The 25,868-nt window shown below is 44.1% G+C and overlaps 1 protein-coding gene across 1 annotated transcript in view; it reads right to left on the bottom strand.

The window, feature by feature from the left end:
* The window catches only part of NEDD9 (neural precursor cell expressed, developmentally down-regulated 9), a 49,382-nt gene that overhangs the window by 11,286 nt on the left and 12,228 nt on the right, over window positions 1–25,868 (bottom strand). Inside the window, exon 2 of the mRNA XM_022586663.2 lies at window positions 14,572–15,018. Within this exon, the coding sequence (XP_022442371.1) occupies window positions 14,572–15,018 (447 nt within the window). The remainder of the gene's footprint in view (window positions 1–14,571; window positions 15,019–25,868) is intronic.

Genomic DNA, 25,868 nt, shown 5'->3' on the forward strand with positions numbered 1-25,868 from the left:
CGTTGCCACAAAGGGGGCTGAACCGTGGGCTCCCCAGGGCTCTATGACCGACTACTTTCCTGGTTGCCCTGCAGAGGATGTGCATTGTCCAAATATGGATTTTCTGTCCAGATGAGGGATCCAACCTTCCTTGGACGTTAGTATACTGTTCTTGTCAACTAATGGAAGAGTCTGAAGGTGGACACTATGAGAAGAGCTATGAAGCAGAGAAGGGCAGACTACAGACGTTTAGAAAGGGAAGAGTCCACGGACTAAATCTCGGAGGCCGGACCCTGGCAGGGGAGGATCTAAAGCCTGGAGACTGGGGTCACGTTAGCTCTCTACCAATTCCGCTTGTAGAAAAAAAACAAACAAACATGACTTACCCCCCCCCCCCCCACACACACTTTGATTCACACCATTTTGAGCCTCAGATTCTGGGCAGCACGAGCTTTTTAGAGATGCTGTTAAGACTTCTGAGTCTCATAATTTTGAGAGCCGTGCATGCTGAAATTTGAAAAGGGAGTCTGTGTCTGGGGTAGCAGCGAGGGCTAGGGAACACTGAAAACCATCAGGTGTGAGAGTCAGTGGGCTGGGACAGAGCCCTGAGGTCTGTCATTCGTGTCTCCACATTCAGTTGGCTTGAGTTTGCACCTGTAGCAGAGCCAGGGCCTTACGCTTAGATACCTGTGGGCTGAGCAGGCTGGGTGAAGGGAGAGATAAGCTGGGATCCTGTGTTGGGGGCACAGAATTCATACTCTTTTGAAAGGTGGCAGCCAGTCCTCAGCTCCAGCCAACCACCATCCTGAAAAAATACTCCCTGTGTTGCCAGATCTTTCCAATTTTCATGAGAAGTCAGAGGGAGGTTCCTTAAAAAACTAAAAATAGATTTACCATATGACCCAGCAATCCCACTGCTGGGCATATACTCAGAGAAAACCATAATTCAAAAAGACACAGGCACCCCAATGTTCATTGCAGCACTATTTACAATAGCCAGGTCATGGAAGCAACCTAAATGCCCATCGACAGACAAATGGATAAAGAAGATGTGGCGCATATATACAATGGAATATTACTCAGCCATAAAAAGGAACGAAATTGGGTCATTTGTAGAGATGTGGATGGATCTAGAGACTGTCATACACAGTGAAGTAAGTCAGCAAGAGAAAAACAAATATCGTATATTAATGCATATATGTGGAAGCTAGAAAAATGGTACAGATGAACTGGTTTGCAGGGCAGAAATAGAGACACAGATGTAGAGAAGAAACGTATGGACACCAAGGGGGGAAACTGGAGGTGGGGGGTGGTAGTGAGATGAATTGGGAGATTGGCATTGACATGTATACACTAATATGTATGAAATAGATAGCTAATAAGAACCTGCTGTGTAAAAAATAAATAAAATTTAAATGATTAAAGAAAAAAGAAATCTGGATTTTTATGTGATATCTGATTTTGGAAATTGGCTCAAATATTTCAAACAGCATCTTGGCCAAACGACACGTCTCTGGCCCCCAGGGTGCCCAGTCCTTGCTTTCATCTGTGTATTTCTTCCTTCCTCCTCAGTCCGAGGGCAGGACCTGAAAGCTCTTCACCAGTTCTGTGCTTTGGCAAGACTGAACCACTCCATTTTTCATAGGTGCCCTGCGTGCCACACCTCTACGTCTTCACTCACACTGTGTCTTTGTCCAAGATGCTCATCTTTCTTTCCTCATGTGCAAACTTCATTCAATTTTCAGAACCAACCTGAGTGCCTCTCTCCCACAAAGCCTTTCTCAGACAGATACAATATCTCCGTCCTTGGAACCTTCCACGTGTGCATATACATCTCTAACACTGCTTAACCCTTGAGGTTTCACTGTTTCAGACCATCTCTTCTCTTCTCTTCGCATTGTGGAGACAGAGACCATTTCTCCTCCATTTGTATGTAAACAGCAGGGCCTAGCACAGTGCCTTGAATATAGTAGATCTTGGATAAACGTATTGACTGAATATATTAATGAACTAAAGGAAAACTCAAGGCTTTTCTTAAGCAAACTGGTGTGGATCTGGAGAGGACACTAAACAGGTCTGCCTGTAGAGGATGAGGTTGGTTTCCAGGTAAGTCAGCTCTAGGATGAGCGGGGCCCATGGGATAAGGGACATGTCTTATCAGCCATGCATGGTAGTGCTGGGCAAGTGGGGTGGCCAAGAAAGCAGGGTGACTGTTAGGTAAAGTTGAGAAATCAGACACCATGGAAGAATTATCACCTGCACCACTATCTGGTGCAAACCACGGTTGGATGGCGGCAAAGAAGGGCCACTAGATGGTTTCCTTTTCCCCAGTCTAGAGCTTGCATGTGACCCAAACACCTGCGTTCTTCTCAGCCACAAGCCAGAAACATGGGGGAGTTTTACAAAAAGAAATGAAAACTAACTCTGCTTTTTACCTTAACATCAGAAAAAAAAAATACAAAAGAAAGGAACAGGAGTCATGCTTTCTCTAGTTCTGAAAATATGCGACAGGCCCGTGTTGCATGAAGTCTTCTACCAAAGGCCAAGGCCACGTTGGGCCTTTGGCTCATTGAAAGGATTAGGTCTCATGAGGGGAGTGATTGAGATCGTAAGCTGGACCCCGGCAGAGCTGGATCTAGATCCTTGCTCTACCACTTAGTAGCTGTGACGACATGACCAAGGTATTTCCTGGCTTGTTTCCTCATTAGTAAAACAGAAGTAATAATACTTAGAGGCTATTAGGAGTATTAAATGAGACCAAGTACATAAAGTACCTGGCAAAGCATAAACCCGTAGGCCTCAGCTATTTTTACCATAATTGTTACCTAGGTTAAGCAGATTTTACTTTTGGGCTTAAACTGTGGACTAGGTAATTCAGATCAATCACCCTAATGAAGACAGCTTTAAAAAAGTGAGGAGAATATATGAAAAATCTTCTTGATAACATCAAAAGTTAAAAGATAGTAAAGGATTACCAGGTCAAAACTGAAAAGTGGAGAAGGAATTCATAGAGGGAAGCCCAAATTTTGAGGCTGCTTTTTCTCTGGTGGCATTTGCTGATCTAAAACAGGTCTGAGGGGTTACATTGTGTTTTTTCAGCTTCTATGGGGGAAGGGAAACATTGGACTCTAGGGCTCACCAAGGTAGGGACCCTGATAACCAACCCGCAGTTTGGGTTGGGACCCTAAGGGCCGCATGCGAAAGTAAGGAGTAGCTGGAAGTGAACCTACCCTTGTACAGGCTAAAGCTAGGTTTTATGTCATCAGGCTTGGCAAGGACATCTCAAAGCCTGAAATCAGATTTATGTGTGTCTGTGAGGCTGGCAGAGCAGGTGAAATCCTCTCTGGATTTTTACTCTCTCTGAACAGCTTTACAGGCCTTGTATTATTTCTACAAATATTTTTTAAAAACCACAGATGTCCAACACACAATCAAAGATAACTAGGAATTCGGGAGACAAGGCAACAGAAACAAGAACAAAACAGCCCATTCCTGCTTCCTTCCAAATAGGATGAGGATGTTTCTGTCTTGGTGATCACAGATCTCAAGGCTGTTTGCTTTCAAAATGTTTCATGATTAAACCGTAGGAGAATACAAAATTTAATCATTCCTAGATTTAAGTCATGGAAAAAGAAACTAATCTTCACAAATGTATACAGTGTTCCCAGTGAGGTCTACGAGGCAATGGGAATTTCAGATTAAAGTGGTACATGACAGGAGACTTTTGCCCTTGGTGATCATCAGTGTATTTACTTGGGTTACTATTTTACTCTGGTCATATCAGTGTTGCCATTGTCACAGTTATCACCATAACAGCACAAGACACACCAGTGGAAAACCCCAGGAGAAAACGTGCTTTATAATCTGAGAGATAAAGATATTTATCCAAGAGAAAGACAGCAAAGTCCCAAACCCAAGAGACTTTATTGAATTTCTCCTCTGCATTTCTTTTCAGTGGAAGAGCACATGCTGGGTTTGTCAAGAGGATCTCACCAAGAAGTTGGACGCATACCTATGAGGAATGTCTAGAAGCAAAACACTTTCTATAAAGACAACTTCTGTTCACATGGTATCACTTGTACCAAGGTCTCAGCAAGTCTACTTGGGGGCGCTGCTTCCCTTGGGCATCTAGTTGGCCTCCTTAAAGCTGAGCTGGTGGGAGCCTGGGATGGGGCATAGCAGAAACAGAGGCCCTGTGGTTAGGAGAGCTTCAGCAAGATGCTGCCCATTCAGGGGTGCGCCGGGGGAAGTGGGAAGGGAGCAGGCTGTACCATTCATGAAGGCAGATCCTCCTTGCCCACCCACCGACCCTGTGAAAGCCGGTTAATAGGGTCTCAGGTCCCGCCATGTTCTGTGTGCCCTTGCACAAGCCCTACTGCTCACATACTTATCACAAACTCTCATTTCTCTCCTCCAACGCTCGCCCCTGTTTTGACTCTTTCCCTCCTTCTGTGCTATCAGCAACCCGAAAGAAGAACAAAACAGTAAAAAGGATGCAGAAAAATCCTCCTGTTTGACTGAAAGAATTGGGTAGAGTGGATGAGACCAAGATGGGATGGGGAGAAGCACAGGGAACTTCGGCGGCATTGGTCCTGTTCTAGTGTATTACTATTATTCTTCATAGTTCTACATTGGATGTATGTACGTATCAAAAAAAAATTCAAAATCATAAAAATAGAATTTTTTTATAATTTTAACAAAATTTTAAAAAGTAATATGAAATCCCACTTGGAGGGGTATAGGGAGGAGTCTTTTGTCACTCTTTTAAGTTTCTGTATCCCACGATTTAATTGTGTCTAAGTCTCTACAATCCAAAGCAACATTAGGAATGGTGTGAATTACACCATGCTTTGCTTCTGATATCTAGATAATGCCTCGATAATGGCCCAGTGGAGTTTTACCCACGGATCCAGCAGAGCAGGAATGTGTGTAACCAGCTCCTGGTGTTCTGCCCTAAGGCCTAGCCAAGAACTGGGCAGCCCAGGTGGTGCTCAGGAAATGTAATGGGTAACTGTCGAGAAGTTAAAAAGTGCCACTGTGCCATAATGATTACAGTACAGATTTATAACCTCGCCATTAACAGCACCTAAGATCATCTGAACTCAAAAGTAGGCCTCATTGATTAGCAGCCGTCTTTTGCATTTTTCTAGACATATGTGGAAAGTAAAATTACATTGCTTCCTGTCTTTCTTTAATTCCTTGACACCTAGTTTTATTTATACTATCTCTGGGACCTGTACATTAACAAGAGTATTTTGATTTCTAAAACTGCCTGTTGGAAAGGACTTATTTCACTTAGATGCCCTTAAAAAGCATTAGCAGAGCCACCACAGTATTTATTTGATCTTATAATAACGTCTTTGTCTTAAAGCCCATGAACTGTGTGACCCTTTCCCTTTAAAGAAAACCCTAGGAAAAGAAACATCAGAATTATCAGTGGCTGCTCATTAGAACTTGGATCCCGTTTTCAGAAACTGCAAAGTTATGGAGGTTTGTCTGTTTAAAATCCAAGATTACTTGTTGCTTTTCTCTGACTGGATTTATTAATTCTCTATAAATTCTTTCTACCCCACTTGGGTGTAGCAGTGAGCTCATTTATTTACTTGTTATAGCAACAATATAATGAAAACTGAGTCCGGCCTTTAAAATACACCCTCATGGGCCCCGTGCACCGTTAACCCTTCCTACTGCTTCTCTCGTGCTCATCAAGATTTCTCCCCCTGTATTTTGGGAGGTGATTTACTTTCCCTCAAAGACATTTTGATGTCTGATTTTATGCTAGAATGTAGCCTTTTGCTAGCCACGTCTAAATCACGGCCAGGCTCTTTTTTCAAATGAGTCACAACTGAAAGCTCCGAGGTGGAATGGCGCTCTTGGGTCCAGGCGGCAAACCACTCCATACAAACAGTGCCCCGATTGTCAGGCCTCCAGCATGTCTCCCCTGCTGCTTTCAGGAAGCTCTTTGTGTAGCAAGTGCTAAAGCAATATTTAGTTATGGAGTGACCAAGCGCCAAAGAGCAGCTAGAAGCGTTTAAACATGAAAGAACATGACGGGAAATGACTCCTGGGTTCTGCAAGTGTTTGAGGTGTTTCTCTGGACGAAGCTGAATACAGTCCGGGACAGAGACAGGCACAGCACAGCCATTTTTTTATAACTCATGGACCGAAATGTTCTTTGAGTGAAAACTATAAAAGCCACGAGCATTTTGGTTCTTTTTTTGTCCAAATAAATTCAATAAACCACTAAGCACTAAATCTAGATTTTGAATTGGATTTTAGAGAGGTGCCCACAGACAGCCCTAAAGGGATGCGATTATGGAAAGAGGAAAGGGATGAGAATTTCTGCACCCAGATGCCTATGGGTATCGTCTCCTCCTAAATAGGGACAGGAAAGACGCTGTGACTTAACTGGGAGACACGACACGACGGAGGATGGAGCAAACAGCTCACATGGCAGAACTTGGTGCCAGCTCTGAACGGCGCTGACCCAAGGCTGCAGCAGGGCTGTCGCTTCAAGAGGCATCAGACCCATCAAGGGTCTCACCCAAGGCGAGAGGGTGAAACAGAGGAAAATGGGCAGAAAACGAGTTCCAGGATGACACACTTTCTTAGCTCTTGGTAACAAAGCAGGGAGGAGAGTTCTTAACCGGACGCTCCCCGGAAGGGTTCTCATGTATGGGACCAAGTCCGCAAACTCTGCGGCCCCCCGCTCAGCACCCCCGACCCCCCTCTCCCGTGCTCCTGCCTGCTCCTTGCTTTCTAAGACATGGTTCTATCCTCTAAAGGAGACTGCGGTTTCCAGATAGAAAGGTGGACAGGATCCTAAAGGAAGGTAAAAGAAGGATATGCCAAAACGTAGGGGTCAACTGAAATTTACATCAACGCCTGAGTGTCTTTTCTTCTTTCTTAAGAATCTTGAGGCCAAGTCCTTTTACTAAACTTTTCAAGTGACTCTGGGAAAGACTCAGATAAGGATGTCTGGGTCATAAAATTTTAGCCAAGACCATTAAGCGATAATCCAACCCTACTTTCCATTTCACAGTTGAGGGGACTAAAGTTCAGAGGTTATTCAGCTCGATGGCCACAGGGGTGTGAAGGAGCACCTCGGTTAGCGGGGTCCAGCAGCCCATCAGGGCCCCCCCTTCCAGTGCCACGTTGGCTACACAGTGTTTATAGGCTACACAGTGAGACAGATTAACTTCACAAATAAATACTTCTCTAACTTCACAAATAAATACTCCTAAAGAAAGTCACTTCCTTATTTGAGAAGCAAAACTTAAAATCTGGGTATCTTATATTTTGGGGGTGTCCCTTTCACACTGGCAAGCCAGTTCTGGGAGATTTGACTGTATCTGGTTAAATGAAGTTATTCACTTGGAGCAATGTGAAGTCATTTGAAAAGACGGTGTTTCCAATGGCAGAGAAAGCCAACGTAGCAGTACGTTGGTACCACAGTCTTTACAGCACCTTGATGACCCACTCAGGCCTTCTGAGGGTCAGCCTGCCCTGGAGCAAGTGACTGCAGCCGGGTGGCGGGCATCTCCTTGGTCGTTAACTCAGACTCCTTCAGCATTGAGGCTATGCTCTGGATCTGAGGTGGGAGCCTTTGGCAGTGCCTTTCATTCTTTCTGACCAACAGGATGCTTTTTAGCACACAGGGTTCTGGTGAGCTGGAATTGCTCATGAAGTGTTTAAATATGCCCTCTTATTTTAGTGCTTGGCAACATCAACCATTAGCTGGGACGTAAAAGTCATTAGCTTCAGAGTCAGATAGACGTGGGCTCAAATATCAATCCTGCCTCTTCCTAGAGGTATGTCCCTCAGCAAGTTCACTTCTCAGACCTCAGATTCCTCCCCTGTAAAGTGGAGGCTGTGACGAACACCTAATGAGACTGTTGGGAGGGTTAGATGAGATTATGCACGTAACGCCCCTAACGTGCAACCAAGCTCAAAGGCACCTGCAAGTCACCCCACTTTAGATCTAAAACGATCCTTAAAAGAAGTGAGTAGCTTAATAACACGCTGAAATGTGAAAACGCATAACTATTCTGAGAAAAAACTGGTTTAAGCACACCATGCTTTAAGAAAAGCAAGTATTATAAAAATTATTCAGATAAACCCGATGTGATTATGGCCTTGCTAAGGGATTTGTTTTGGCTTCAAAATTTGATCGACTGTGGGGTCCCTTTAAAGATGGGACTCCTTGGTGCCCTCACACGTTGCTGGAATCACAGCTTTGAAGGGAGACATACACGTCCCGAGTGAGTCGCACCTGCACCCCTTAGACAGGAGCAGGGTGCCTCTCTGGACGGGGACCTGGACAACAAGGCTCTCGGCACAGCTATTTAAGAAGGCGCCCAGCTCTGCATTTTGCACAAGGGACTCAGACAAGTCTGCTTTTAAAAACGCGTTCAACCAATAGTCAGTTTTACTGTCAAATCACCAAAATTCCGTATTCTTTTCTCTCCCTCACAAATAGAGCATTATCTACTGAGCCAGCCAACATACTATGTATGATGCTGACCTAGTCTCTCCGATAAGCACAGTCACTTAGCATGAAATCATTCGGGAAGGAAGGAAGATTACCTCTGTTCGCTTCATCGTGAGTTTGTAAGAAGTTACTAAATCGTTCCTAGAAATATGCATTATCTATGAGTTTTATAAGCAATTGCCACCAAGTTTGAAGCCCTCGGCATTGACCAAACAAAAAAGACCTTTGTTCACTTCTAAGGAGGTGTTACGGTTTGCTCATTCCACTGGCATGGGTGACTTAACTGGGAAGAGATACTTTTCCTTTTTAAAGTGAGGTCATAGAGCCCTTGAAATGCTCAAGGACCTTGCATTTTGTGTAAGATTTAAATTTTATCTTGACTCTTGAGGGTGGAGATTTTAGGTGAACAATCACTTTTTTGCATACACTAAAAAGCCATGGTACTGAGGAAAAAAATTCATTTAAATCAGGATTATCTTTATATAGGAATGCATAATTCTGGAACAGGGTCATATTTTATTGAGTTTATAAGCGAAGAAACTGGAGGTACCCTCTGCCCTGTCAAACTCTGATTCTCCCCAGTATTTTTGAGGGTGTGTATGATTTTGTGTGTGTGTGTGTGTGTGTGTGTAGGAAGGGAACAAAGGAATGTGAGGTGAAGTCAGAGTTTATCTTCTCTGGGAGCTTTCATTTCCTCTTAATCTATTTTTACTCGTTGGTAGACAAATCATACTGCTAATATATAGCTGTTGGTTTGCTGGTATATGAGTGTTGTTCTGGGCAACCAGATTTCACAATGCTTCACATCCCAATAAGGGAAGTCCTCAGTTCCCTAACCAATGGCTTTGGGTGTGTGTGTGCCCGCATGTGTGTGTAATTTATGATGACTCAGTGTCTAAGAAGGCACAAACATTGGAGCATAAACTATTTATGGTTCTTATATTACCTCTCAAGGAATGGGCCTGGAAGACCTGGTTAAAATCTTTGAATCATTTCCTGCCAATATTTGGCTATGTCTCACCTTAGAAGGTAGGAAATGGTCTTTAAAGATGATGTCATGGGGTTTGGATAGATCTTACTGTTATTTGAGTTTACTGAGTGCCACCCCCAAAGCAGTACTTGCCCAGTCCATCATACACACTATAAATGTGGGCCATTAAAGTTTTAATAAGCCTGTGTGCTCCCTTGAGATTAAGTGAAATTACAACATATTTTGGGACCACAGAGGCAGGAGAAACAGTTGGGGTGCAGAGAAAGCTTCACAGAGGAGATGAACATTGAAATGGGTTTTAAAGTATGAATAGGAGTTCACAGGTAGTACAGATGAGGAAAGGCAGTAGATACATAATAGCATAGGTAAAGGAAGCACTGTTCCTCAGTGGGAAAAGTGTGGTTCTCCTTTTTAGAGGACTACAGACGTGTTAACTAATCTTGTTGTCTAAACTTGGCAAAATGCATAAAAGTTAGGCCCTCAGAAAAGTTGAACGTGACATCATGCTTTGGATGCTCATTTGTTGTGAACAGAGAGTTAACATTTCAGAAAACAGATGGTGACACTCTCCAAGACCCTTCTGGGGGAAAATGACCATGTAAAATCTGACATATGTCATAACAGACTAATGAGCTGGACACGGGATTTGACTCGTGTGTGATGGTGAAGGGGTGATAAGATCAGAACCACTTTTCAGCTTATTTAAAGGTCAACTCAAATTAAATGCTTCGTTTCTCACTTCTGCCTGTGCATTCACTCGTTATCTGTGTGCTGATGGTTTACTGTGAGCTTGGCCTATAGCAGTAAAGAGACAACCATGGCCTCTGCCTGCCTTAATGGAATTCATAATTTAGCCCCAAACTGATCTTCAGAAGGATACAAAGCAAATCTAATTCCACCAGTTAGAATAAAAGCGACATGCCCAAAGAATAATCAGAGAAACACACGTAATTCCCTGTGAAGGTCAGGCACAAAGTGGATCAAGTCAGGTGGCAGGTTTTGATCTTTGAAGGAGAGAAATTAAGCTCTTTTAGACCTTTGTAGACCTTATGCTTTTGATGTTTGGGTCTAAATCGTCCCCTCCAAACCACAGTCCCATATTAACTACAATTTTGCCTTTAAAAAATCGAGGATACTTCTTAAAAATATAATTCAGCTTTTCAAATTATTGGACTATGAGTAATTCATTTAATTTAGAAATGCCTGTGAGTTCTTGGCAATCACAGGCATATTTAGAAGTCTTTGCAAAGAGAGAAAAATCTAACCTGCAAATTGTTTTCACATGTAATGAAACAGTTATGACATCGAAATGTGACAGTTAATGAGGTTGACGTTGTGTTGTTTCCTGCACGTTTGTCTAAACGTTTATTAATTTCTATTTTGAAGTTTTTGTGTTTCATATTTCGGAGCCAAGACTTTTTATTCAGTGCTCCAACGTTCTCGTAGACCTCCGGCATTCTGCCCACAATGCCTAATGGATAAAACGGCCCTGCACACAAAACCCAGAGTGAAAAAGACCAATGAAATTGAGTCAAGGTGTCAGTGTATATGGTTTCCAGATAACTTTGAGAGTTCTTTCCACCCTGTACAAAATTTCTGGAGAACCAAAGAGGGAGCCACACACTCAAAGAGAACAGCATATATGTTAGCAATAAAGTAGTTGCGTATTCAGTGCAGAGTATGAAACACAAACAGGGCTGATCAGTTCAAAATAAACTCTGAGAAAGGAAAGAAAATCAAAGCAAGGGGCACTAATTTTTTTTAAGCCCCTGCTTTGCGAAACTCTGTGCCAGGTCCTTTCCATACAGTGTTTCACTGAGTTCTCACAGCAACCCTAGGAGACAGTTATGATTATTCCCATTTGACAGATGAGGAAACTGGTCTAAAGAAGTTCAGTAACTTGCCAAGGGATTAACAGCTACCAAAGAAACAGAACCAAGAGTCGCCCTCACCCCAGAGCCCAGGCTCTTTTCACAATCCTCATGCTGTCTTCTTGGTTCAGGAAAGGGTGGAGATTATATGATTTTCTTTCTCTCTCTAACCACTGATTTAATAAGTGATGAATCTCATTTTACGTGGATAGGATGCAAGAAGGTGGGTGGGGGCTGGAGTTTCCCAGACAGCAAAGTTGGAGTGATACAAGGCAGAATTCACTGTCTTTTTTTTTCCTATGTGATTCATTAGTAGAAAAAACTGTGGTGGATAAAACTTCTGAAGCCTGCAGTCTGTAGCAACATCAAGGGAATCTTTAACTGTGGAAAGTCCCGAATCATAGATTGGAACATATCCAACCCCCTTCATGGCCCTGTAACAATGCTTCTCAAAGTGCAGTCCTGGACCACCTCCCCCAGAACTATCCCAGGAGCTTACTAAAATGCAGATTCCCCAGCCCTGGGGCTAGACTCTGGGGGAGGCCTGGGAATCTGCATCTCAACTCACCTTCTCTAGCTCTCTGGGTGATTCTTACGTTCCCCAAGATTTTAGAACCACACTTTAGTGATTCAGAACAAGATTCTACTGCCTCCTCTTTCTCTCCTTTAATAGCTTTTAAGGACTATGACGTAAGCCACCAGGAATGTCCAGTTCTGGGTTCACCATCATTTTACAGATGGGAAATTAAAAGAGAAAAACGGGTATGGGGCTATTTACTAAGTCAGCAAAACTACTACAATGAGAACTCAAAACAAACCCTGCCGGATCCCCCCGTACTGAGATTAACTCTTGGAGCCTTGGCTTAAGTCATCAGTATGATTCTCACCCATTGAGAAGGTCTTGAGTCAGAAACGTCACCGAGGGAGATGTTGATGGAAGTTTTTAAAGCAGCTGTTTTTACTCAGAAGGTTAAAATCACCTGTTAGCAGCCAAGCCATCTCCACTACAGAGGAAGGAAGGAGGGAAGGAGGGAAGAAAGAAAGGGGGAGAGAGAAAGAAAGCAAAAACAGGGGGTAGGAGAGAGAGAGAAAAGAAGGAAAGAAGGAAGAGAGGGAGAGGAAAGGAAAGGGCACACCCACTCCCATGGGGCGTGAGCCAATGGTCCAGTGGACAGGATGGAGGCGGCAGCCTGAGGACCAGTGGCACTAAGGTGACTCAGGGCGAGGTCAGGTGTCCTAGAGAACACGGTGTTTGTCAGGGAAGAGCCAGGACCATCCCCTCCTGCCTCACCACGTTACCACCTCAGACCCCGACTGCTCGAAGCACAGCACTCGGGGCACTGCCTACCCCTGAGCTCTGGTCAAGCCTCCCCCAGGCCTGTGGCATCCCCTGGGAGGGCTGGCAGAGTGCCTTTCCGGAAGCTGGCTTCCCCCTACAGGAACCACCTACCTCTTGCTAAACATAAAACCTTCCACTGATTTTAGAATTAAAAACAAAAACAAAAACACTGAGTTAAAGTGCCCGATAGTAACCCCGGCACTCCAACCTCCATCGAAGGGAAGGTATGTCAAACTCTCTCCCCTCTAAATGGATCAAGGGTCCAGGAACAAACCTGAAGTACAGTTATAGCAAATGACATGGCTAGAAGTCCGAAGTTTTAGACTTTTCAGACTTGGAACTAAAAAGGTAGAGTCTAAAGAGAAAAACATGTCACCTTCCTGCCAAAATAAACTGTGATGAAAGCTCAGACCCCACCACCTTTCAGCCAAGCATTTCCCGTGCTGGCCTCCCCTGTCTGCCTCACACCAGCTCCGATGAGGGAGGGCTATTTTTAAGATGCACACAGCAGGGCTACGAATGAGAGAAGTTATTTATTTATAGTCACACCTTTCAACTGTTCTTTTTCCCTCTGGAGATAGAGGCCTGGTTTGACTCTCCCTTTGAATCTAAAATCCCTGGGGTGAGAAGGACTTTGAAAGGTCACGGGCGCAGTCTATGACCCCCAGACAGGGATCATTGTCCCAGGCAATACAAGTCGGAAAACTGTTAACTTCTTGAGGAATTCCTCCTAATGTTTATACATTCAGCTTATGCAACACCTGTGCTCTTGAGCAGTGTTTTGTAAAACACACGTTTTGTATAAAAGGTGATTTGAAAATACATTCATGGCTTTGTTATTTAAGGAATCCAACAGTAAATTACCCCCTCCTTTATTTTTTCCAACAGAGGATTCCATTATCGTGCAAATAGATATTCCATAATCTACTTGGGACTGTAAATTCAAACGCTGTATTAGGTTTTCGCAAGGCAGGGCACATGTATACGTCATGTTCTAAGCATCAACAGCTCTTTCTGGCATCCAACTGCATCTTTCCTCTTGTGATTCAGGGATCTTTTCTTGTTCTGTTAAATTAGTCCCTTCTTAATACCAAACTCACTGGACCCATTGCAGGCCCTTGGAATTTGCCAGCAAACTGAAGAGAAAAGCCTTCCCCTGCAGTGCTCCCAGGAGCATCACCTTTGTGTTGGCTACTACCCTCCCATTGCAGGCCCTTGGAATTTGCCAGCAAACTGAAGAGAAAAGCCTTCCCCTGCAGTGCTCCCAGGAGCATGACCTTTGTGTTGGCTACTACCCTCCACAAGTTCACCGGTATTATTTTCTTCACAGCACAATTCCCCACCTGACATTCAGTGTCTGCTTATGTCTCCTTACTACAGCGTAAGTATCATGGAGGCTAGATTCACTCTTGAATTCATCACTGTATCACAGGCATTGAAAATATACTAGATGCTTGAAATTAAATCGATTTTCTACTTATCTCAAATTGTTAGGGCAGTGAAAAATGTGGTGCCTTGTACCACTCAAGGGAGAGAGAGAAAAGACTGGAAACTGAGTGCAGAGTCCAGGTCTAAAAGCAGGTCTATCAGAAATTTGGAGAGAAACACTTGATGATGCACTATGACCTGGCACGGCTCGGGAACTCATAATGGTGATGGATCAACAGTACCTGGCACAGGGTGGGCGTTCAAGAAGGTTTTGCTGACCAATGAATGGAAAAATAATACTCAAGCTAGGGTATTTAGATATTCTTACTTCTTGGAAGATATACTTACTACTTTGATGTACTTCTTGGAAGCTTCAAGTTCTTATTTTAGGAGCGCAAACACACACACACACACACGCTTTGAGTACAGTGGAAAAAATTAAGAACAAAAATCCAGTCTGTTGTTCACTCACCTTTTTACTTAAGTGGGGACCATTAGCCCCTGCAATGCCTCTCTGCACTGATGGTGGGACTTGATACACATCTTGTTCCTGGGTACCATGGCCAGTGGGTACTTGGTAAATTCCCTGATTTTGGTAGGAAGGTGGCACTTGGTAGATGGTGTCTCGAGGGGCGCCCTGGAGGTTTGGCATTTGATAGAGCTTCTGTTGGCCAAAGGGCTGGTGCATCAGTCCAGAAGTAGGTGGGTCCTGACTGGAGGAGGTCTCCTGCACGGGGCCAATCAGAAGCTTCACCCGGTTGCCCGGGACAATGCCTTGCCGACCGTGTAAGGAGCAGAGCCACCATCCTTCCAGTCCTCCTGTGTTCTGCTCTATGACAGTCAGGATGTCTCCCTTGCGAAAGGCCAGCTCCTCAGCACACTCTGGGACGTTGTCGTATAAGGCCCTTGCCATAAGATTCTAGGAAGGAAAGAACAGAGGGAATCCACATTAGAATAGTAGCTCAGTCCCTTTAACACCTAAAGCCCGTGCTCTTATGGAGAGGCACACTTCCTGGAGAGAAGAGAAGAATCTGAACAATAGCCTGTAAGGAGAAAAACAGATGGTGCAGACAGAAGACAGATCCATACATACTGCGTCTGCCACCAATGACATCAGACCGCCTCCTTGGAAAAGCTCAGAATGCCACAGAGTGCTTTCTTCCAGCAGTACAAGCTGTGCCCAGGGAGTTACGAGTAGCATGGCTAAGGGTTAGAGAACGGTTCATTCTACAAAACATTTCTCTTCCTTTCTTAAACCCAGTCGAAGGAATAAAATATTCCAAGATATTCAGATGTACTACAACAGACATCTCTTATTTTGTTAATATATTGGAGGTAAAATAAGTCAAAGAAAATCCCCAACAAGCAGCACAAGTGGCATTGATATTCAGTGTTAAAATGGAAACAGAGGTACACTGATCTCTGACTTGGCAGGGCGTAAAAATTCTTATTCTCAGTTGATCAGGAGGTCCTTGGATACGTGGAGAATCTACAAGCAAGCGATCTTTCCATGCGAAGCAAGCGTGGAGTGTAGTGTGATGGTAAGTCTACATCTCCAGATTTGATCGCGGGGAGCTACAAAGAAGTTACCCCGCGTAGGTAGATAGATACCATCGCTTCCTCTTTGGTCTTTTATTCCTACCTTTCCTGAGGGCCCCTCCTCACCCTGCCATTTTATTTCCTACTTCTTGAATCTCACCATTCACATCGGAAAGGCTCTGCTTTCCCCTTTCATGGGCCCCAAACACTTTCTTTCTTTGTGTGAAGGCCTGTCTGGCACTTTCAGTACTAAGCAGACAGCCAAAGTAGGCATTCAGCAGAGAGCGGGCAGGCAGTACATGCTGACATCCTTGGAAGCCTTTCAAAGGCTCCAAAGATTTCATTTCTTGGCATCAGTCACATTTCGCAGCACGATGGCAGCCATCACCCCATGTCTGCTCCTTCCCAGCACACAGAGGAGTCGGGGAATGTTGTAAATTCATAGCAAGCCGTCAGAAAACTCAAAGTGATCTCTCTAGTGCTTCGCTAGAAAGTTGGGACGCACTAGGTGTCACTGTGATGATGATCACTTGTGGGGAGAAGACCACTGATTGGCCGGAGTGTGTTGTGACTACACATTCGTGGCACTTGGGGCTGTTGTTGTTTGGACTTCTGCCCCCTGTTTTCTTCTCTAAAAATGTGGATTCGATCTTTCAGCTTCATGCTTTTCATTCCTTTACCACTGACATCCGTTAATCATCTCCCCCTGTAATCCTCCCCGTAACCGCGGGTCTTGCACCGTCGGCTGGTTCTCTGCTGTGGAGGCGCTGTGCCGTGGGAGGGTCTGCCCCCAGTCAGCAGCTGGGGGGCTCCTACTTTTACTGTTAACCACAATCCTCTTAGGCAGTGAGGAAAGGAGATGAAGCCCTAGAGCTCAGTGCCCAGGAAGTCTGGTGATGCTCTTTAAGAATAAGGTTGAAGTCCTTGTTCTTGACAGTTTTCTGATCCAGGAAGTCTATGATGTGTACAGGTGAGCAGTAAGGGAAGCTAAAGAGATACTGAGGGCTTTGGGTTCCAGGTGAATGTTTTACTTAGTATCTATATTCTAGGAAGCTCTGTGTTCCTTCTAACAATTAAAAGTCCACATACTGAAAGATAAAACCATACAGCACCGTATCCTGGTTTGAGGAACCATTTAAGGATGTGTCCTAATCCTAAAATCTCTTGTTTCTCTTCTTCCATCGTTTGGGTGTCCCGTTATTGAAAGAAAAGTCATCGAGTTGAAGAAGACAAGATGCTGGTCCTTTGTACCTAAATGATCAGAAGGAAATTACTCCACCCAAGTTGTACTGTGATGATAGAGCAGGAGGTGAGCTGACGGCTCTGGTCTCCACCCCTTTCTCTGGGGCCCATTCAACAACTGGGAATGGCTGGCAAGGAGGCCCTGTGGTGAAGTCAGAAGTGATAGGGGTGGGACCAGTCCTATGGGAGCCGAGGGTGGAGAGCTGTGCGATTACATTGGCTACCAAGAAGGGAAAGAAAAGAAACAGAAAACAGTAGAAGGGGAAGGACCACAGACCTCATCAGCATACATGAACTCCAGGCATTCGGAGTTGGGTCACGTCCACGGAGCTCCATCAAGCAATGAAGTAGAGCCCCAGACCACGCCCGACTCGAGGCAGATAGAAATCCCTGTACGAAGGCTGCTCTGGATGGTCTTCGTCTCCTGTTCCAGTGACCTTCCCACCACCAGCTAAGCAGCAACCTGTTTCCAGACAGGCCTCCAGAGCTGCTTCTCCAGGAAAACCTGGAGAGCCTCTTGTGGATGCACAAGATGACCACAAGGTGATTTCTGACTAGCTGTCCTCCCCCCCCCCCACCACTCCCAGAGATTGGGATTCAGAGAGCTTGGCAGCCGCTAGTGGAAGCACCCGGTGCCAGCTTGACACCTCACAAGCTGAGAGTTATTCTCAGCCTCGGGTGAATGGGAAGAAGTTATTTAATATCTGTGCCAGCTACAGGGAGCCAATGTCTACAGCCAGCCACTCTCCCACACAGGAGGTTACGGCTCCTGAGACCTTCAGAGAACACCTGGACCTGACCTCCCTGTTTTACAGATGAGGAAACAGATCTGGGGCGGGGGGCGGTTTATCACCTGCCCAAGGCCACCCCGGTGGAGTCAGAGATGGGAAGAGATTGGCTCAGTTCTCTTTCCAGAGCTCTAAGCCACCTTAGCTCTACTACACAATGTCCTCCTAACTGGGCTCCATCCCACTTTACGGTAAAGCTCTGAAGGTGACCATTCCTTTTGTCCTGTCTACGGAATACATCAGTTCCTGGGGTTTGGGGTCCTGGCTGTGTGACCTGGGCAGGTTACTTTTCCCCTTGGCACCTTAACTTCCTCATCTGTAAAATGAGAATGAGGGTAACATACCTATGCCATGGGTCCTCAGTGAGCATTCAGTGAGTTAATTCAGGTCAAGCGCTTTAACATCGTGGGAGACGTGGGAAGGTATGACTATTTACTTAATGTGCTGATGGCGCTTTGACCTTCAGCTTCCTAGCGGATCACCTCCACAGTTCTCCGTCAAAGGTTGGTTCTAATGTTGTTATTATATATATTTTTATACACATTTGATATTTCTCTTGCTCACAATTACGCTTCAGGAGAACTGTATCTTGAAGCAGTACTTCTCTGAATTAATAATGAGTTCTGCTCACTGTAACCTCTTGTTGAGTATTTGCCTCTAAACAACAATAATGAAACTATTGGTTGCATTCAAGAGACAAAATAATAATATATTACTAATATAATTACTAATATTATTATATATCATATTAATATAATTAATCAATTATATTAATATAATATATAACACTATTCAAATTATTATATAATTAATTATATTAATTATAATGATATATCATTATACTAATATTACCACAATATTATTAATATTATATCATTATAACATTATTGATATTATATCATTATTATTACTGGACAAATTATGGATACATCTCATTAGATTCCAGAAGAGTACAATCCATCAGAAAGTACGGAATAACACGGGGTAAAGAGCTTGGCTTTTGAAAATACTTGGTGCGTTGAGGCAAGAGTTTAGTAAGGAGATAACAGCAAAGTTAACTTCAGCCAGGACACAAACCCTCTCATTTAAAAGTGCACAGGCAGATCAAGAGTTAATTTCTCCGGCTAGGACAAGGTGGAGGGACCCTTTCCTTCAGGGCAGAGATGTGATTCCTTAAGGCCACAAAGTCAGAAGGTGATTATCTGAATATCTTACAAAAACCCAGGAGAGGCAGTCTGTCTATTCAAGACCTACTCCTTCTCCCACCCTCCCTGGGATATTTATCTCCAGGGCAGGAAAGGTCAACACAGAAACACATCAAGGAAAGATAAGAGAGCTCTGTAATCCTATATCCAGCTGGATGGTTAGCCTCCAGAGGCTGGCAGTTAGAAATGCAGCTAGAGCTTGGCAAAGCACCCAAACAGTTGGGTCATAGAACTTGAAAGCCAGAGGCACTTCAAACAATTACAGTTCAACTCGTTCACTTTACAAATGAGAAAAATGAGGCCCAAGAAGTTAATGATTTGCCAAGTCAGCTGGCTAGAAGGTCACAGAGCTAAGAACACGGGCCTCTTGTCTCCAGCTCCAGAATTAGGACGGTGTTGAATAAAGTCAGAGGCATGTGCTACAAAAGCTGTGGTTCTAATTAGGATGGGAAATCCGCATTTAGAGTCACAGACCCTATTTGAGGGATCCTAATTGTAGCAGCCTCTAGCATTGACCCCACCACGATCTTTGAGAAGAAACTGTCCTTGGCTCCCATGATTCCACGTCCCGGTCCTCCCTCTTCCCTTGTTCTCATGACCACTCATCTTTCTCCTCCTTCACAGACTAATCTCTTTTCCTGTCCCTTTAGTGATCATGTTCCAAAGGGATCTCTCGTCTCTATGAGTTTGCTCTCTACAGGACGTCTCATCCATGCCGATGGCATCTAAACACACGGGTAACACTCAGATCCACAGCTCCAGCCTCGATATTTCCTCTGCTCTCCAGTCCCACATTTCCAGTTGTCTTCACCTCTCACTCAACAAGTGCAAAACGCCTTTCTCCTGATCTCTCTCAGTTAACAGCAGGCATAAGGCCGCCCAAGATCAGAGCCTCAGAGGTTTGCTGGTCACTTAACAATCTGAACCTCAGTCAGCTGGGACCTGGCTTTTCTTCCTCACTGCCACTCCTCGCTCAGGTCCTCAGCAACTTTTTTTTGGTGGGGGGCAGGGGGAAGGTATGACAATTGCTACCCAACTGGTTTTCCTGCATTCAACCTCTTCCCACCTCCAAACTCATCTTCCACATCACCGGAAGAGTTCTCTTCCCAAAATCTATCTCGTTGTTTTCCTTTCTAGTTCTCTGTGACAGTATTTCTTATAGTACGACTTGTACTGTCCCTTTCAAGACTGGGAACTCCTTAAGTTCAGGGAAGCTGTTCTTTCTTTGGCATTTTCAGAACCAGTGTGTGAAACAAAATACACACTCACTAAGTGTTTGCTAAATTGAAATGGATTCTGGACTCTGATTTCCTGGTTCTCTACAGAGAGGGTGAAATGGTTTTCTAGAGATGTCAGCAAGATATTCGGTTGAAATTTTCAAATGGACATGGGAAGATGAACTAACAGAACCAGAAAGATAAATGGCACGTCCAAGTCACCTAAGCCTCACGGCCAGAGAACGTGGGAGACGGCGAGCAGGAAAGAGCCCGTCCCTCCCTGTTAAAACAGGATGATGACATAGATGGGGAGCCTGCATCTAGTGCCACAACCACTGAGCAAACAGGAAGGCCAAGAGGAGCCAGCCATCCCCGTCTGATTAAATACAATGGTCTCTGTAAGAGACCTTTTCTCCCTTTAGTGCGGCAACCTACATCTGGCGGTAGATGACCGAGCACCATTCATGCTTTGCCAGAATGTTTGGGTTCTGCGGTTCCTGGTTCCCAGGCTATGCCCAAGGACTGGGAAGAAAATGCCGTGCAGTATTACAGCAAATAAAGAGAGCTCCAGGTCACATGATCATTTCCACACCACCCTGCTCTTCCCTGCCCTTTTTTTTTTTCCCCCACTACTATCAAAATGTCAAGAAAGCTTATTACTCCTATTGCCAGGGAAACAATCTGCTATTCCAAATACAGAGAGGTGTGTGACATAATTTCCATGACCATTCATGCTGCTGTTTGAAGAAAAATGAGACACAATGCCTGGTGTGTCACCCCCCCCCTCCCCCCCGGACTGATAGCATCATCAATGGCCCAGCTTCCTCTTATTATTTTACTTCATTCTATATTTATCATGCAGGAGCTCCTGCCAAGCCTCAGGGCTGCCACATTCTCAGCAATGTGGCTTTCCTGTACCCAACCCCCCAAACTTTAGCCCTGGACTCTGGCAGGGACACACACGCGCACACACACACAGTAAAGAAGGAAATGGCCATTGTCAAGAAAATCGGTCCCAAAGGAAGTGGCTGAGGGATGAGCATCAGAAAGGTCAGTCTCAGGACACACTGGAGAAGAGAAAGAAAGGATCCTGTGTTTTTATGTTCGTCTGCCGACAAAAACCAGCTTAGGTCTTTTCCATTATAGTTTATTACAAGATTTCGAATATAGTGTCTTGTAATAAACTATAATGGAAAGGAATCGAAAAAAAGAATATAGATATATGCACATATATATACGTATGACCGAATCACTCTGCTGTACAACTGAAACTAACACAATATTGCAAATCAACTCTACTTCAATTAAAAAAAAACTCAGTCTGAGGGCCATCCAAACCCTCTGGCTTCCTCCTACCCTCATCTTTAGGATACAGGGGGATGCAGGATTTCCCCAGAGAAGGACACAGCCATAGTCAGAAAACATGGATATCTACAAGTGTCTGGATTTTGATTCTTGGAATATTTGGTTTACACTGGATATCTGGAATGTTGAATTTTTTTAAGAGTTGAATCCTCTGGAGACTGATAAGTAGTAGACACTAGGCTTTTAGGTTTAGGAGTTAGAAGATATGATGCTTATACTTCCTGACCCCTGGGGAGATGTGTCCAAGACATGCCACCAAAGAGCCCTTTAGCACCTGGACCACATTTCAGCCGATGATTTTCATTTTCTTGAAAGTGGTTCTAAACCCCTATGGTAGTTATAAAGCTTACGTGAGTATCTTGGACTCTCTCTAAATATTCATGTCATTTACTTTGCCCCAAGTCCTCACGTCCTCTAGGATGGTCCAGCTTTGTGCACATTAGCCATAGCACCTTCATGTGCGTGTACACATGTATGTGTGACTTCACAGCCAACTTCTTGGCCGTTTGCGGAGGATGGATTTGATTGCTAACAGTATGTGAGAAAAATAAATTAGCTTTTCCTCACAACTCTGATGATCATAAATAATACATATGTCTTGAAGAACTCAATTCTCCACTCTTCTGTGGTCTTTGGGGTTTTCTTGAGTAACTCCTGAGGGTCTGTAAGAAGGTGGGAGAACACCTAGGTTTCTGTGGGTACTTAGAACAAGAAGTCACCCATGGCTTGACCAGACCGACTAGGCTATAATATTAGACTACGAAGGGATCCCAGAGATCACTCTCGCCCAGTCTTCTTGTTCTACCGCCCAGAGGGTCTCTTATTATATCAGCAGCAGAGCCAGAACTAGCATCTGGTTCCCTTCTTAATCTAGGAATGTTTTCCACTGGACTAGGGTGTGCTTCCTGAGAACCTTCTCCGTCTTAGAATTTAGTAATGCTGCTATTAAGCCTCAGAATTTATAAGCATTTGTCCCAGGTTGCCTGGTTTTGATAGATTTAAGCATAGTATATTGGCAAAGGATCAAAAACACGCGGCAGGCACAAACGCTTTTCAGGGTCTGTCCCTAGATAAATCTGACAGGCGCCATATAATGATGAAGGTCTGACACCCACTCACCCAAAAGATAGGTTTATTAATGGTAAAAACAACCATCTGGATTTCAGCCAACATCACAGTATTAGCATCAAATCACTTCTATTTGCCTGTCTAGACAAATCCCTCTAACATCCAGGTACTTGGGGAAGTGAAACGAGAATTAAGTTATAAAGGAGTAGGAGACTCTAGCCCACAAATATTACAGTATATTCCAAAAACTGTATTATTTCTCAATAGACAAAACACACAAGTTCTAACATCTAATAAAGTATCTGAAAGAAGGGAAAGATCTTCCTATTTTTACATTCCCATATATCTTATTTTCCTACATCAAGGTATGCAACCCCCAAGGTATGAAGTTATATCTAAACCCACTAGTGCCAATATGTACACATACTAGCAACCCTCACCTGCCTCCCAGCCAGAACCCGACTGATGTAACTTGGACATCACCCCTCACTGGAACTCTTTTAGATGACCCCTGAACTAGGTTTGGTGCCTGATTGCTATTATCCTACTTAACTTGTGAGGTCCTCGAAGAGTTTTAAAAAATGGATTCGCACACTTGGCCGAGAGGGTGTGTATAATCGTATACTGTCAGCACTGCAGTTGCAGAGTTGCCTCAAGAAATAATTTTTAATATTTATGTATTTATTTGGTTGTGCCAGGTCTTAGTTGCAGCGGGCAGGCTCCTTAGTTGCAGCATGCGAACTCTTAGTTGTGGCATGCATGTGGGATCTAGTTCCCTGACCAGGGATCGAACCCGGGCCCCCTGCATTGGGAGCGTGGAGTCCTATCCACTGCACCACCAGGGAAGTCCCAAGAAAGAATTTTTAGAAGCTGCAGCTTCTCAGCTAGAAGAGAGAGGAAAGATGGCAGAAGCAAATGGAGGAGAAGAAAACCTCAAAATGAAACTGATGAAATTGTTTAGTGGCTGGGGATATAGACAAGCTCCTACATGTACATATGCTACAGCAGTTTATGAGAATAAAAGAGTTTTCTTCAAGGCCCATTGTTAATGGAACATGCATTTAGAACTGGGCCCTGAAGAAAGCTATTTTATATATTTATATATTTGACATGTAATAGGTGGACTATTAGGAAAATAAAGCCAAAGGAAGACTTTAGAGAATTCAGGTTGCCTTCGCGATGGTCTGACGGTTTACACGTGACCTAGTGAGACCCTATGCGTCTTCGTATTTTGTGGTATTCACTTGAACAAATTCGCGCTAAGCATAGAAGAGGAAGCTTCCTTTTGGTTAGGAACTGTTAACATTAAGCCCAACCTCGGTCATGATAAAATTATGGCAAGCAGCTTCATGATTGCATTTTTGCACTTCTATTACATAAAACCAGTAAGGTAATTATCTTTAAGCAGAAGGAAGTAGGGGAGATTATGCCAGTGATTTTTCACTAGGGGGGGATTTTGTCCCCCCAGGTGATATTCGGCAAGGTTCAGAGACATTTTTGGTTGTCACACTGTGTGTGTGTGTGTTACTGGCATCTAGTGGGTAGAGGCCAGGGACGCTGCTAAACATCCTGCAATGCAAGGGACAGTCCCCACGACCAAGAATTATCCAGTCCTAAATGTCAATAGTGCTGGGGTGGAGAAACCCCAGATAGAGGGATGGACATGACACTGTTAAATTAATAGAGTCTAATCTTGGTCCTCATCCTGTAAGACTAATGACAATGAAAGCACTGCCTTTTATGCCTCTGTTTCCCCATTTGCAAAATGGGGATAGTGAACATGTTCTTTATAATAATATCACGAGGAGTCATGAAATTATACATGCAAAACACTCTGATATCTTCAGAAGAAAGGGTCTCTGTAAAATCCAAGCACAGTTATGATTACTGCACTATTATGAGCTCATGAAGTTCTGTCTTCAGAACTGTACTCCCCCCCCCAAAAAAAATTCCTCCGGGGAAAGAAAACAAACCAGAAATGATCTCATGGTGATTACACCTGCCACACCAAAAAACAGACACAGTTCAGAGAAACTAAATTCTTTCCCTCCAGCAACGAAGTCAGCTGCATCTGTAATTAAGATCTTAATAAGGGAGGTAGGAGGCTTGATACAGACGCTGCAGGCTGTGAGGCACAGAGCTATCCTGCCAGGTTTCAACAAGAGCAATTGAAACACAATCCCCCTCGCTGCCTAATGCTCTCAGGCGTTCTCTGCACAGTCCATATTTCAAAATGGGCTTTCCTTCATTGCTAAAGATTCCTACTCCTGGAAGAAGAAAGAAAAGGACTGCCTCATTATTTACCAGCAAGTGTCACGTGGTAAATATTATTTACAGGTAAATATAAAAAATTTGCCGGAATCCACTTTAAAAAAGCCTCTTAGATAATTTCCTGATAAGAAGCTGAAAACAAGTTAGATAAAAGGCTGGCATAAGGCAAAAGGGATAAGGCTTTCGATGGCTGATTGATCTCCGAAGCAGCTAGAACGACCATGTGTTCCTAAACTTTCCAAGACGGTCCCCGTTTCAAATATCCTTTCCATTGTCAGACCATCTGTCCCACTTTGGGGTCTGTGAAACATGGATACATACCTACAGAAATGATATATATGTTAAACTAAAAATAAAAGATAGGCATCCAAGTATATATCTTGCTAATGGATCTGCCTTGGCTGAATTTAGGATTTGGGAGAAAAAAAGATAAGTACTGATAAGAATCTTAGGTTTAGTCAATGGACTGTTCTCTCATTGACAAGATGATCTTTATAAGGGAACGAGATCTATTCCAAGGGCATCCTGGCCTCTGTGAGACTGTCAAGCAGTCCAGCTTCACAGTGAATGCCATTGGGCTAACTGTGTTCCTATCACCCCCTTCCTTTACCCTCTCCACCATTTAAGGGGATGCTCATCGAACTTAGCTCTGAGTGGAAAAGATTGGAGAATCAGAGAATAACATGCAAGTTCTAACCCAGAGGAGCACTCAAGGGAAAAAAGACGTCAGAATTTTGCTCTACCAATGCTGTTGTGATGGCTCTGCAGCACTGCTGGTCCACTCGAGCCGTTTCCTGCCAACTCTAAGCCATACCATGGATGACTAATAACAACAAGCAAAACACAGTGACAACAAACTCAGGACAGACCACTGACATGTCCTGTCCGAAGCCTGGAGCGTCTAGAAGTCCACTTTCCTGACTTCCCAGTGGCTGGCATTGCTTGTTATGGTTATTGGGGGCTGGGGGACGGAATCCCAGCTTAGTCTTTCAGTAGAGCACAGAGCCTGGGGACAGAGAAGCCTGAGTCCTGAGTCAGCCCCATCTTCTGTGGGAGTGAGGTGCTAAATTAAGG

Source organism: Delphinapterus leucas, chromosome 10 (assembly GCF_059928025.1).
Source record: "Delphinapterus leucas isolate spDelLeu-1000000601 "Yukka" chromosome 10, BTC_Dleu_Yukka2, whole genome shotgun sequence".
NCBI classification, from domain to species: Eukaryota; Metazoa; Chordata; class Mammalia; order Artiodactyla; family Monodontidae; genus Delphinapterus; species Delphinapterus leucas.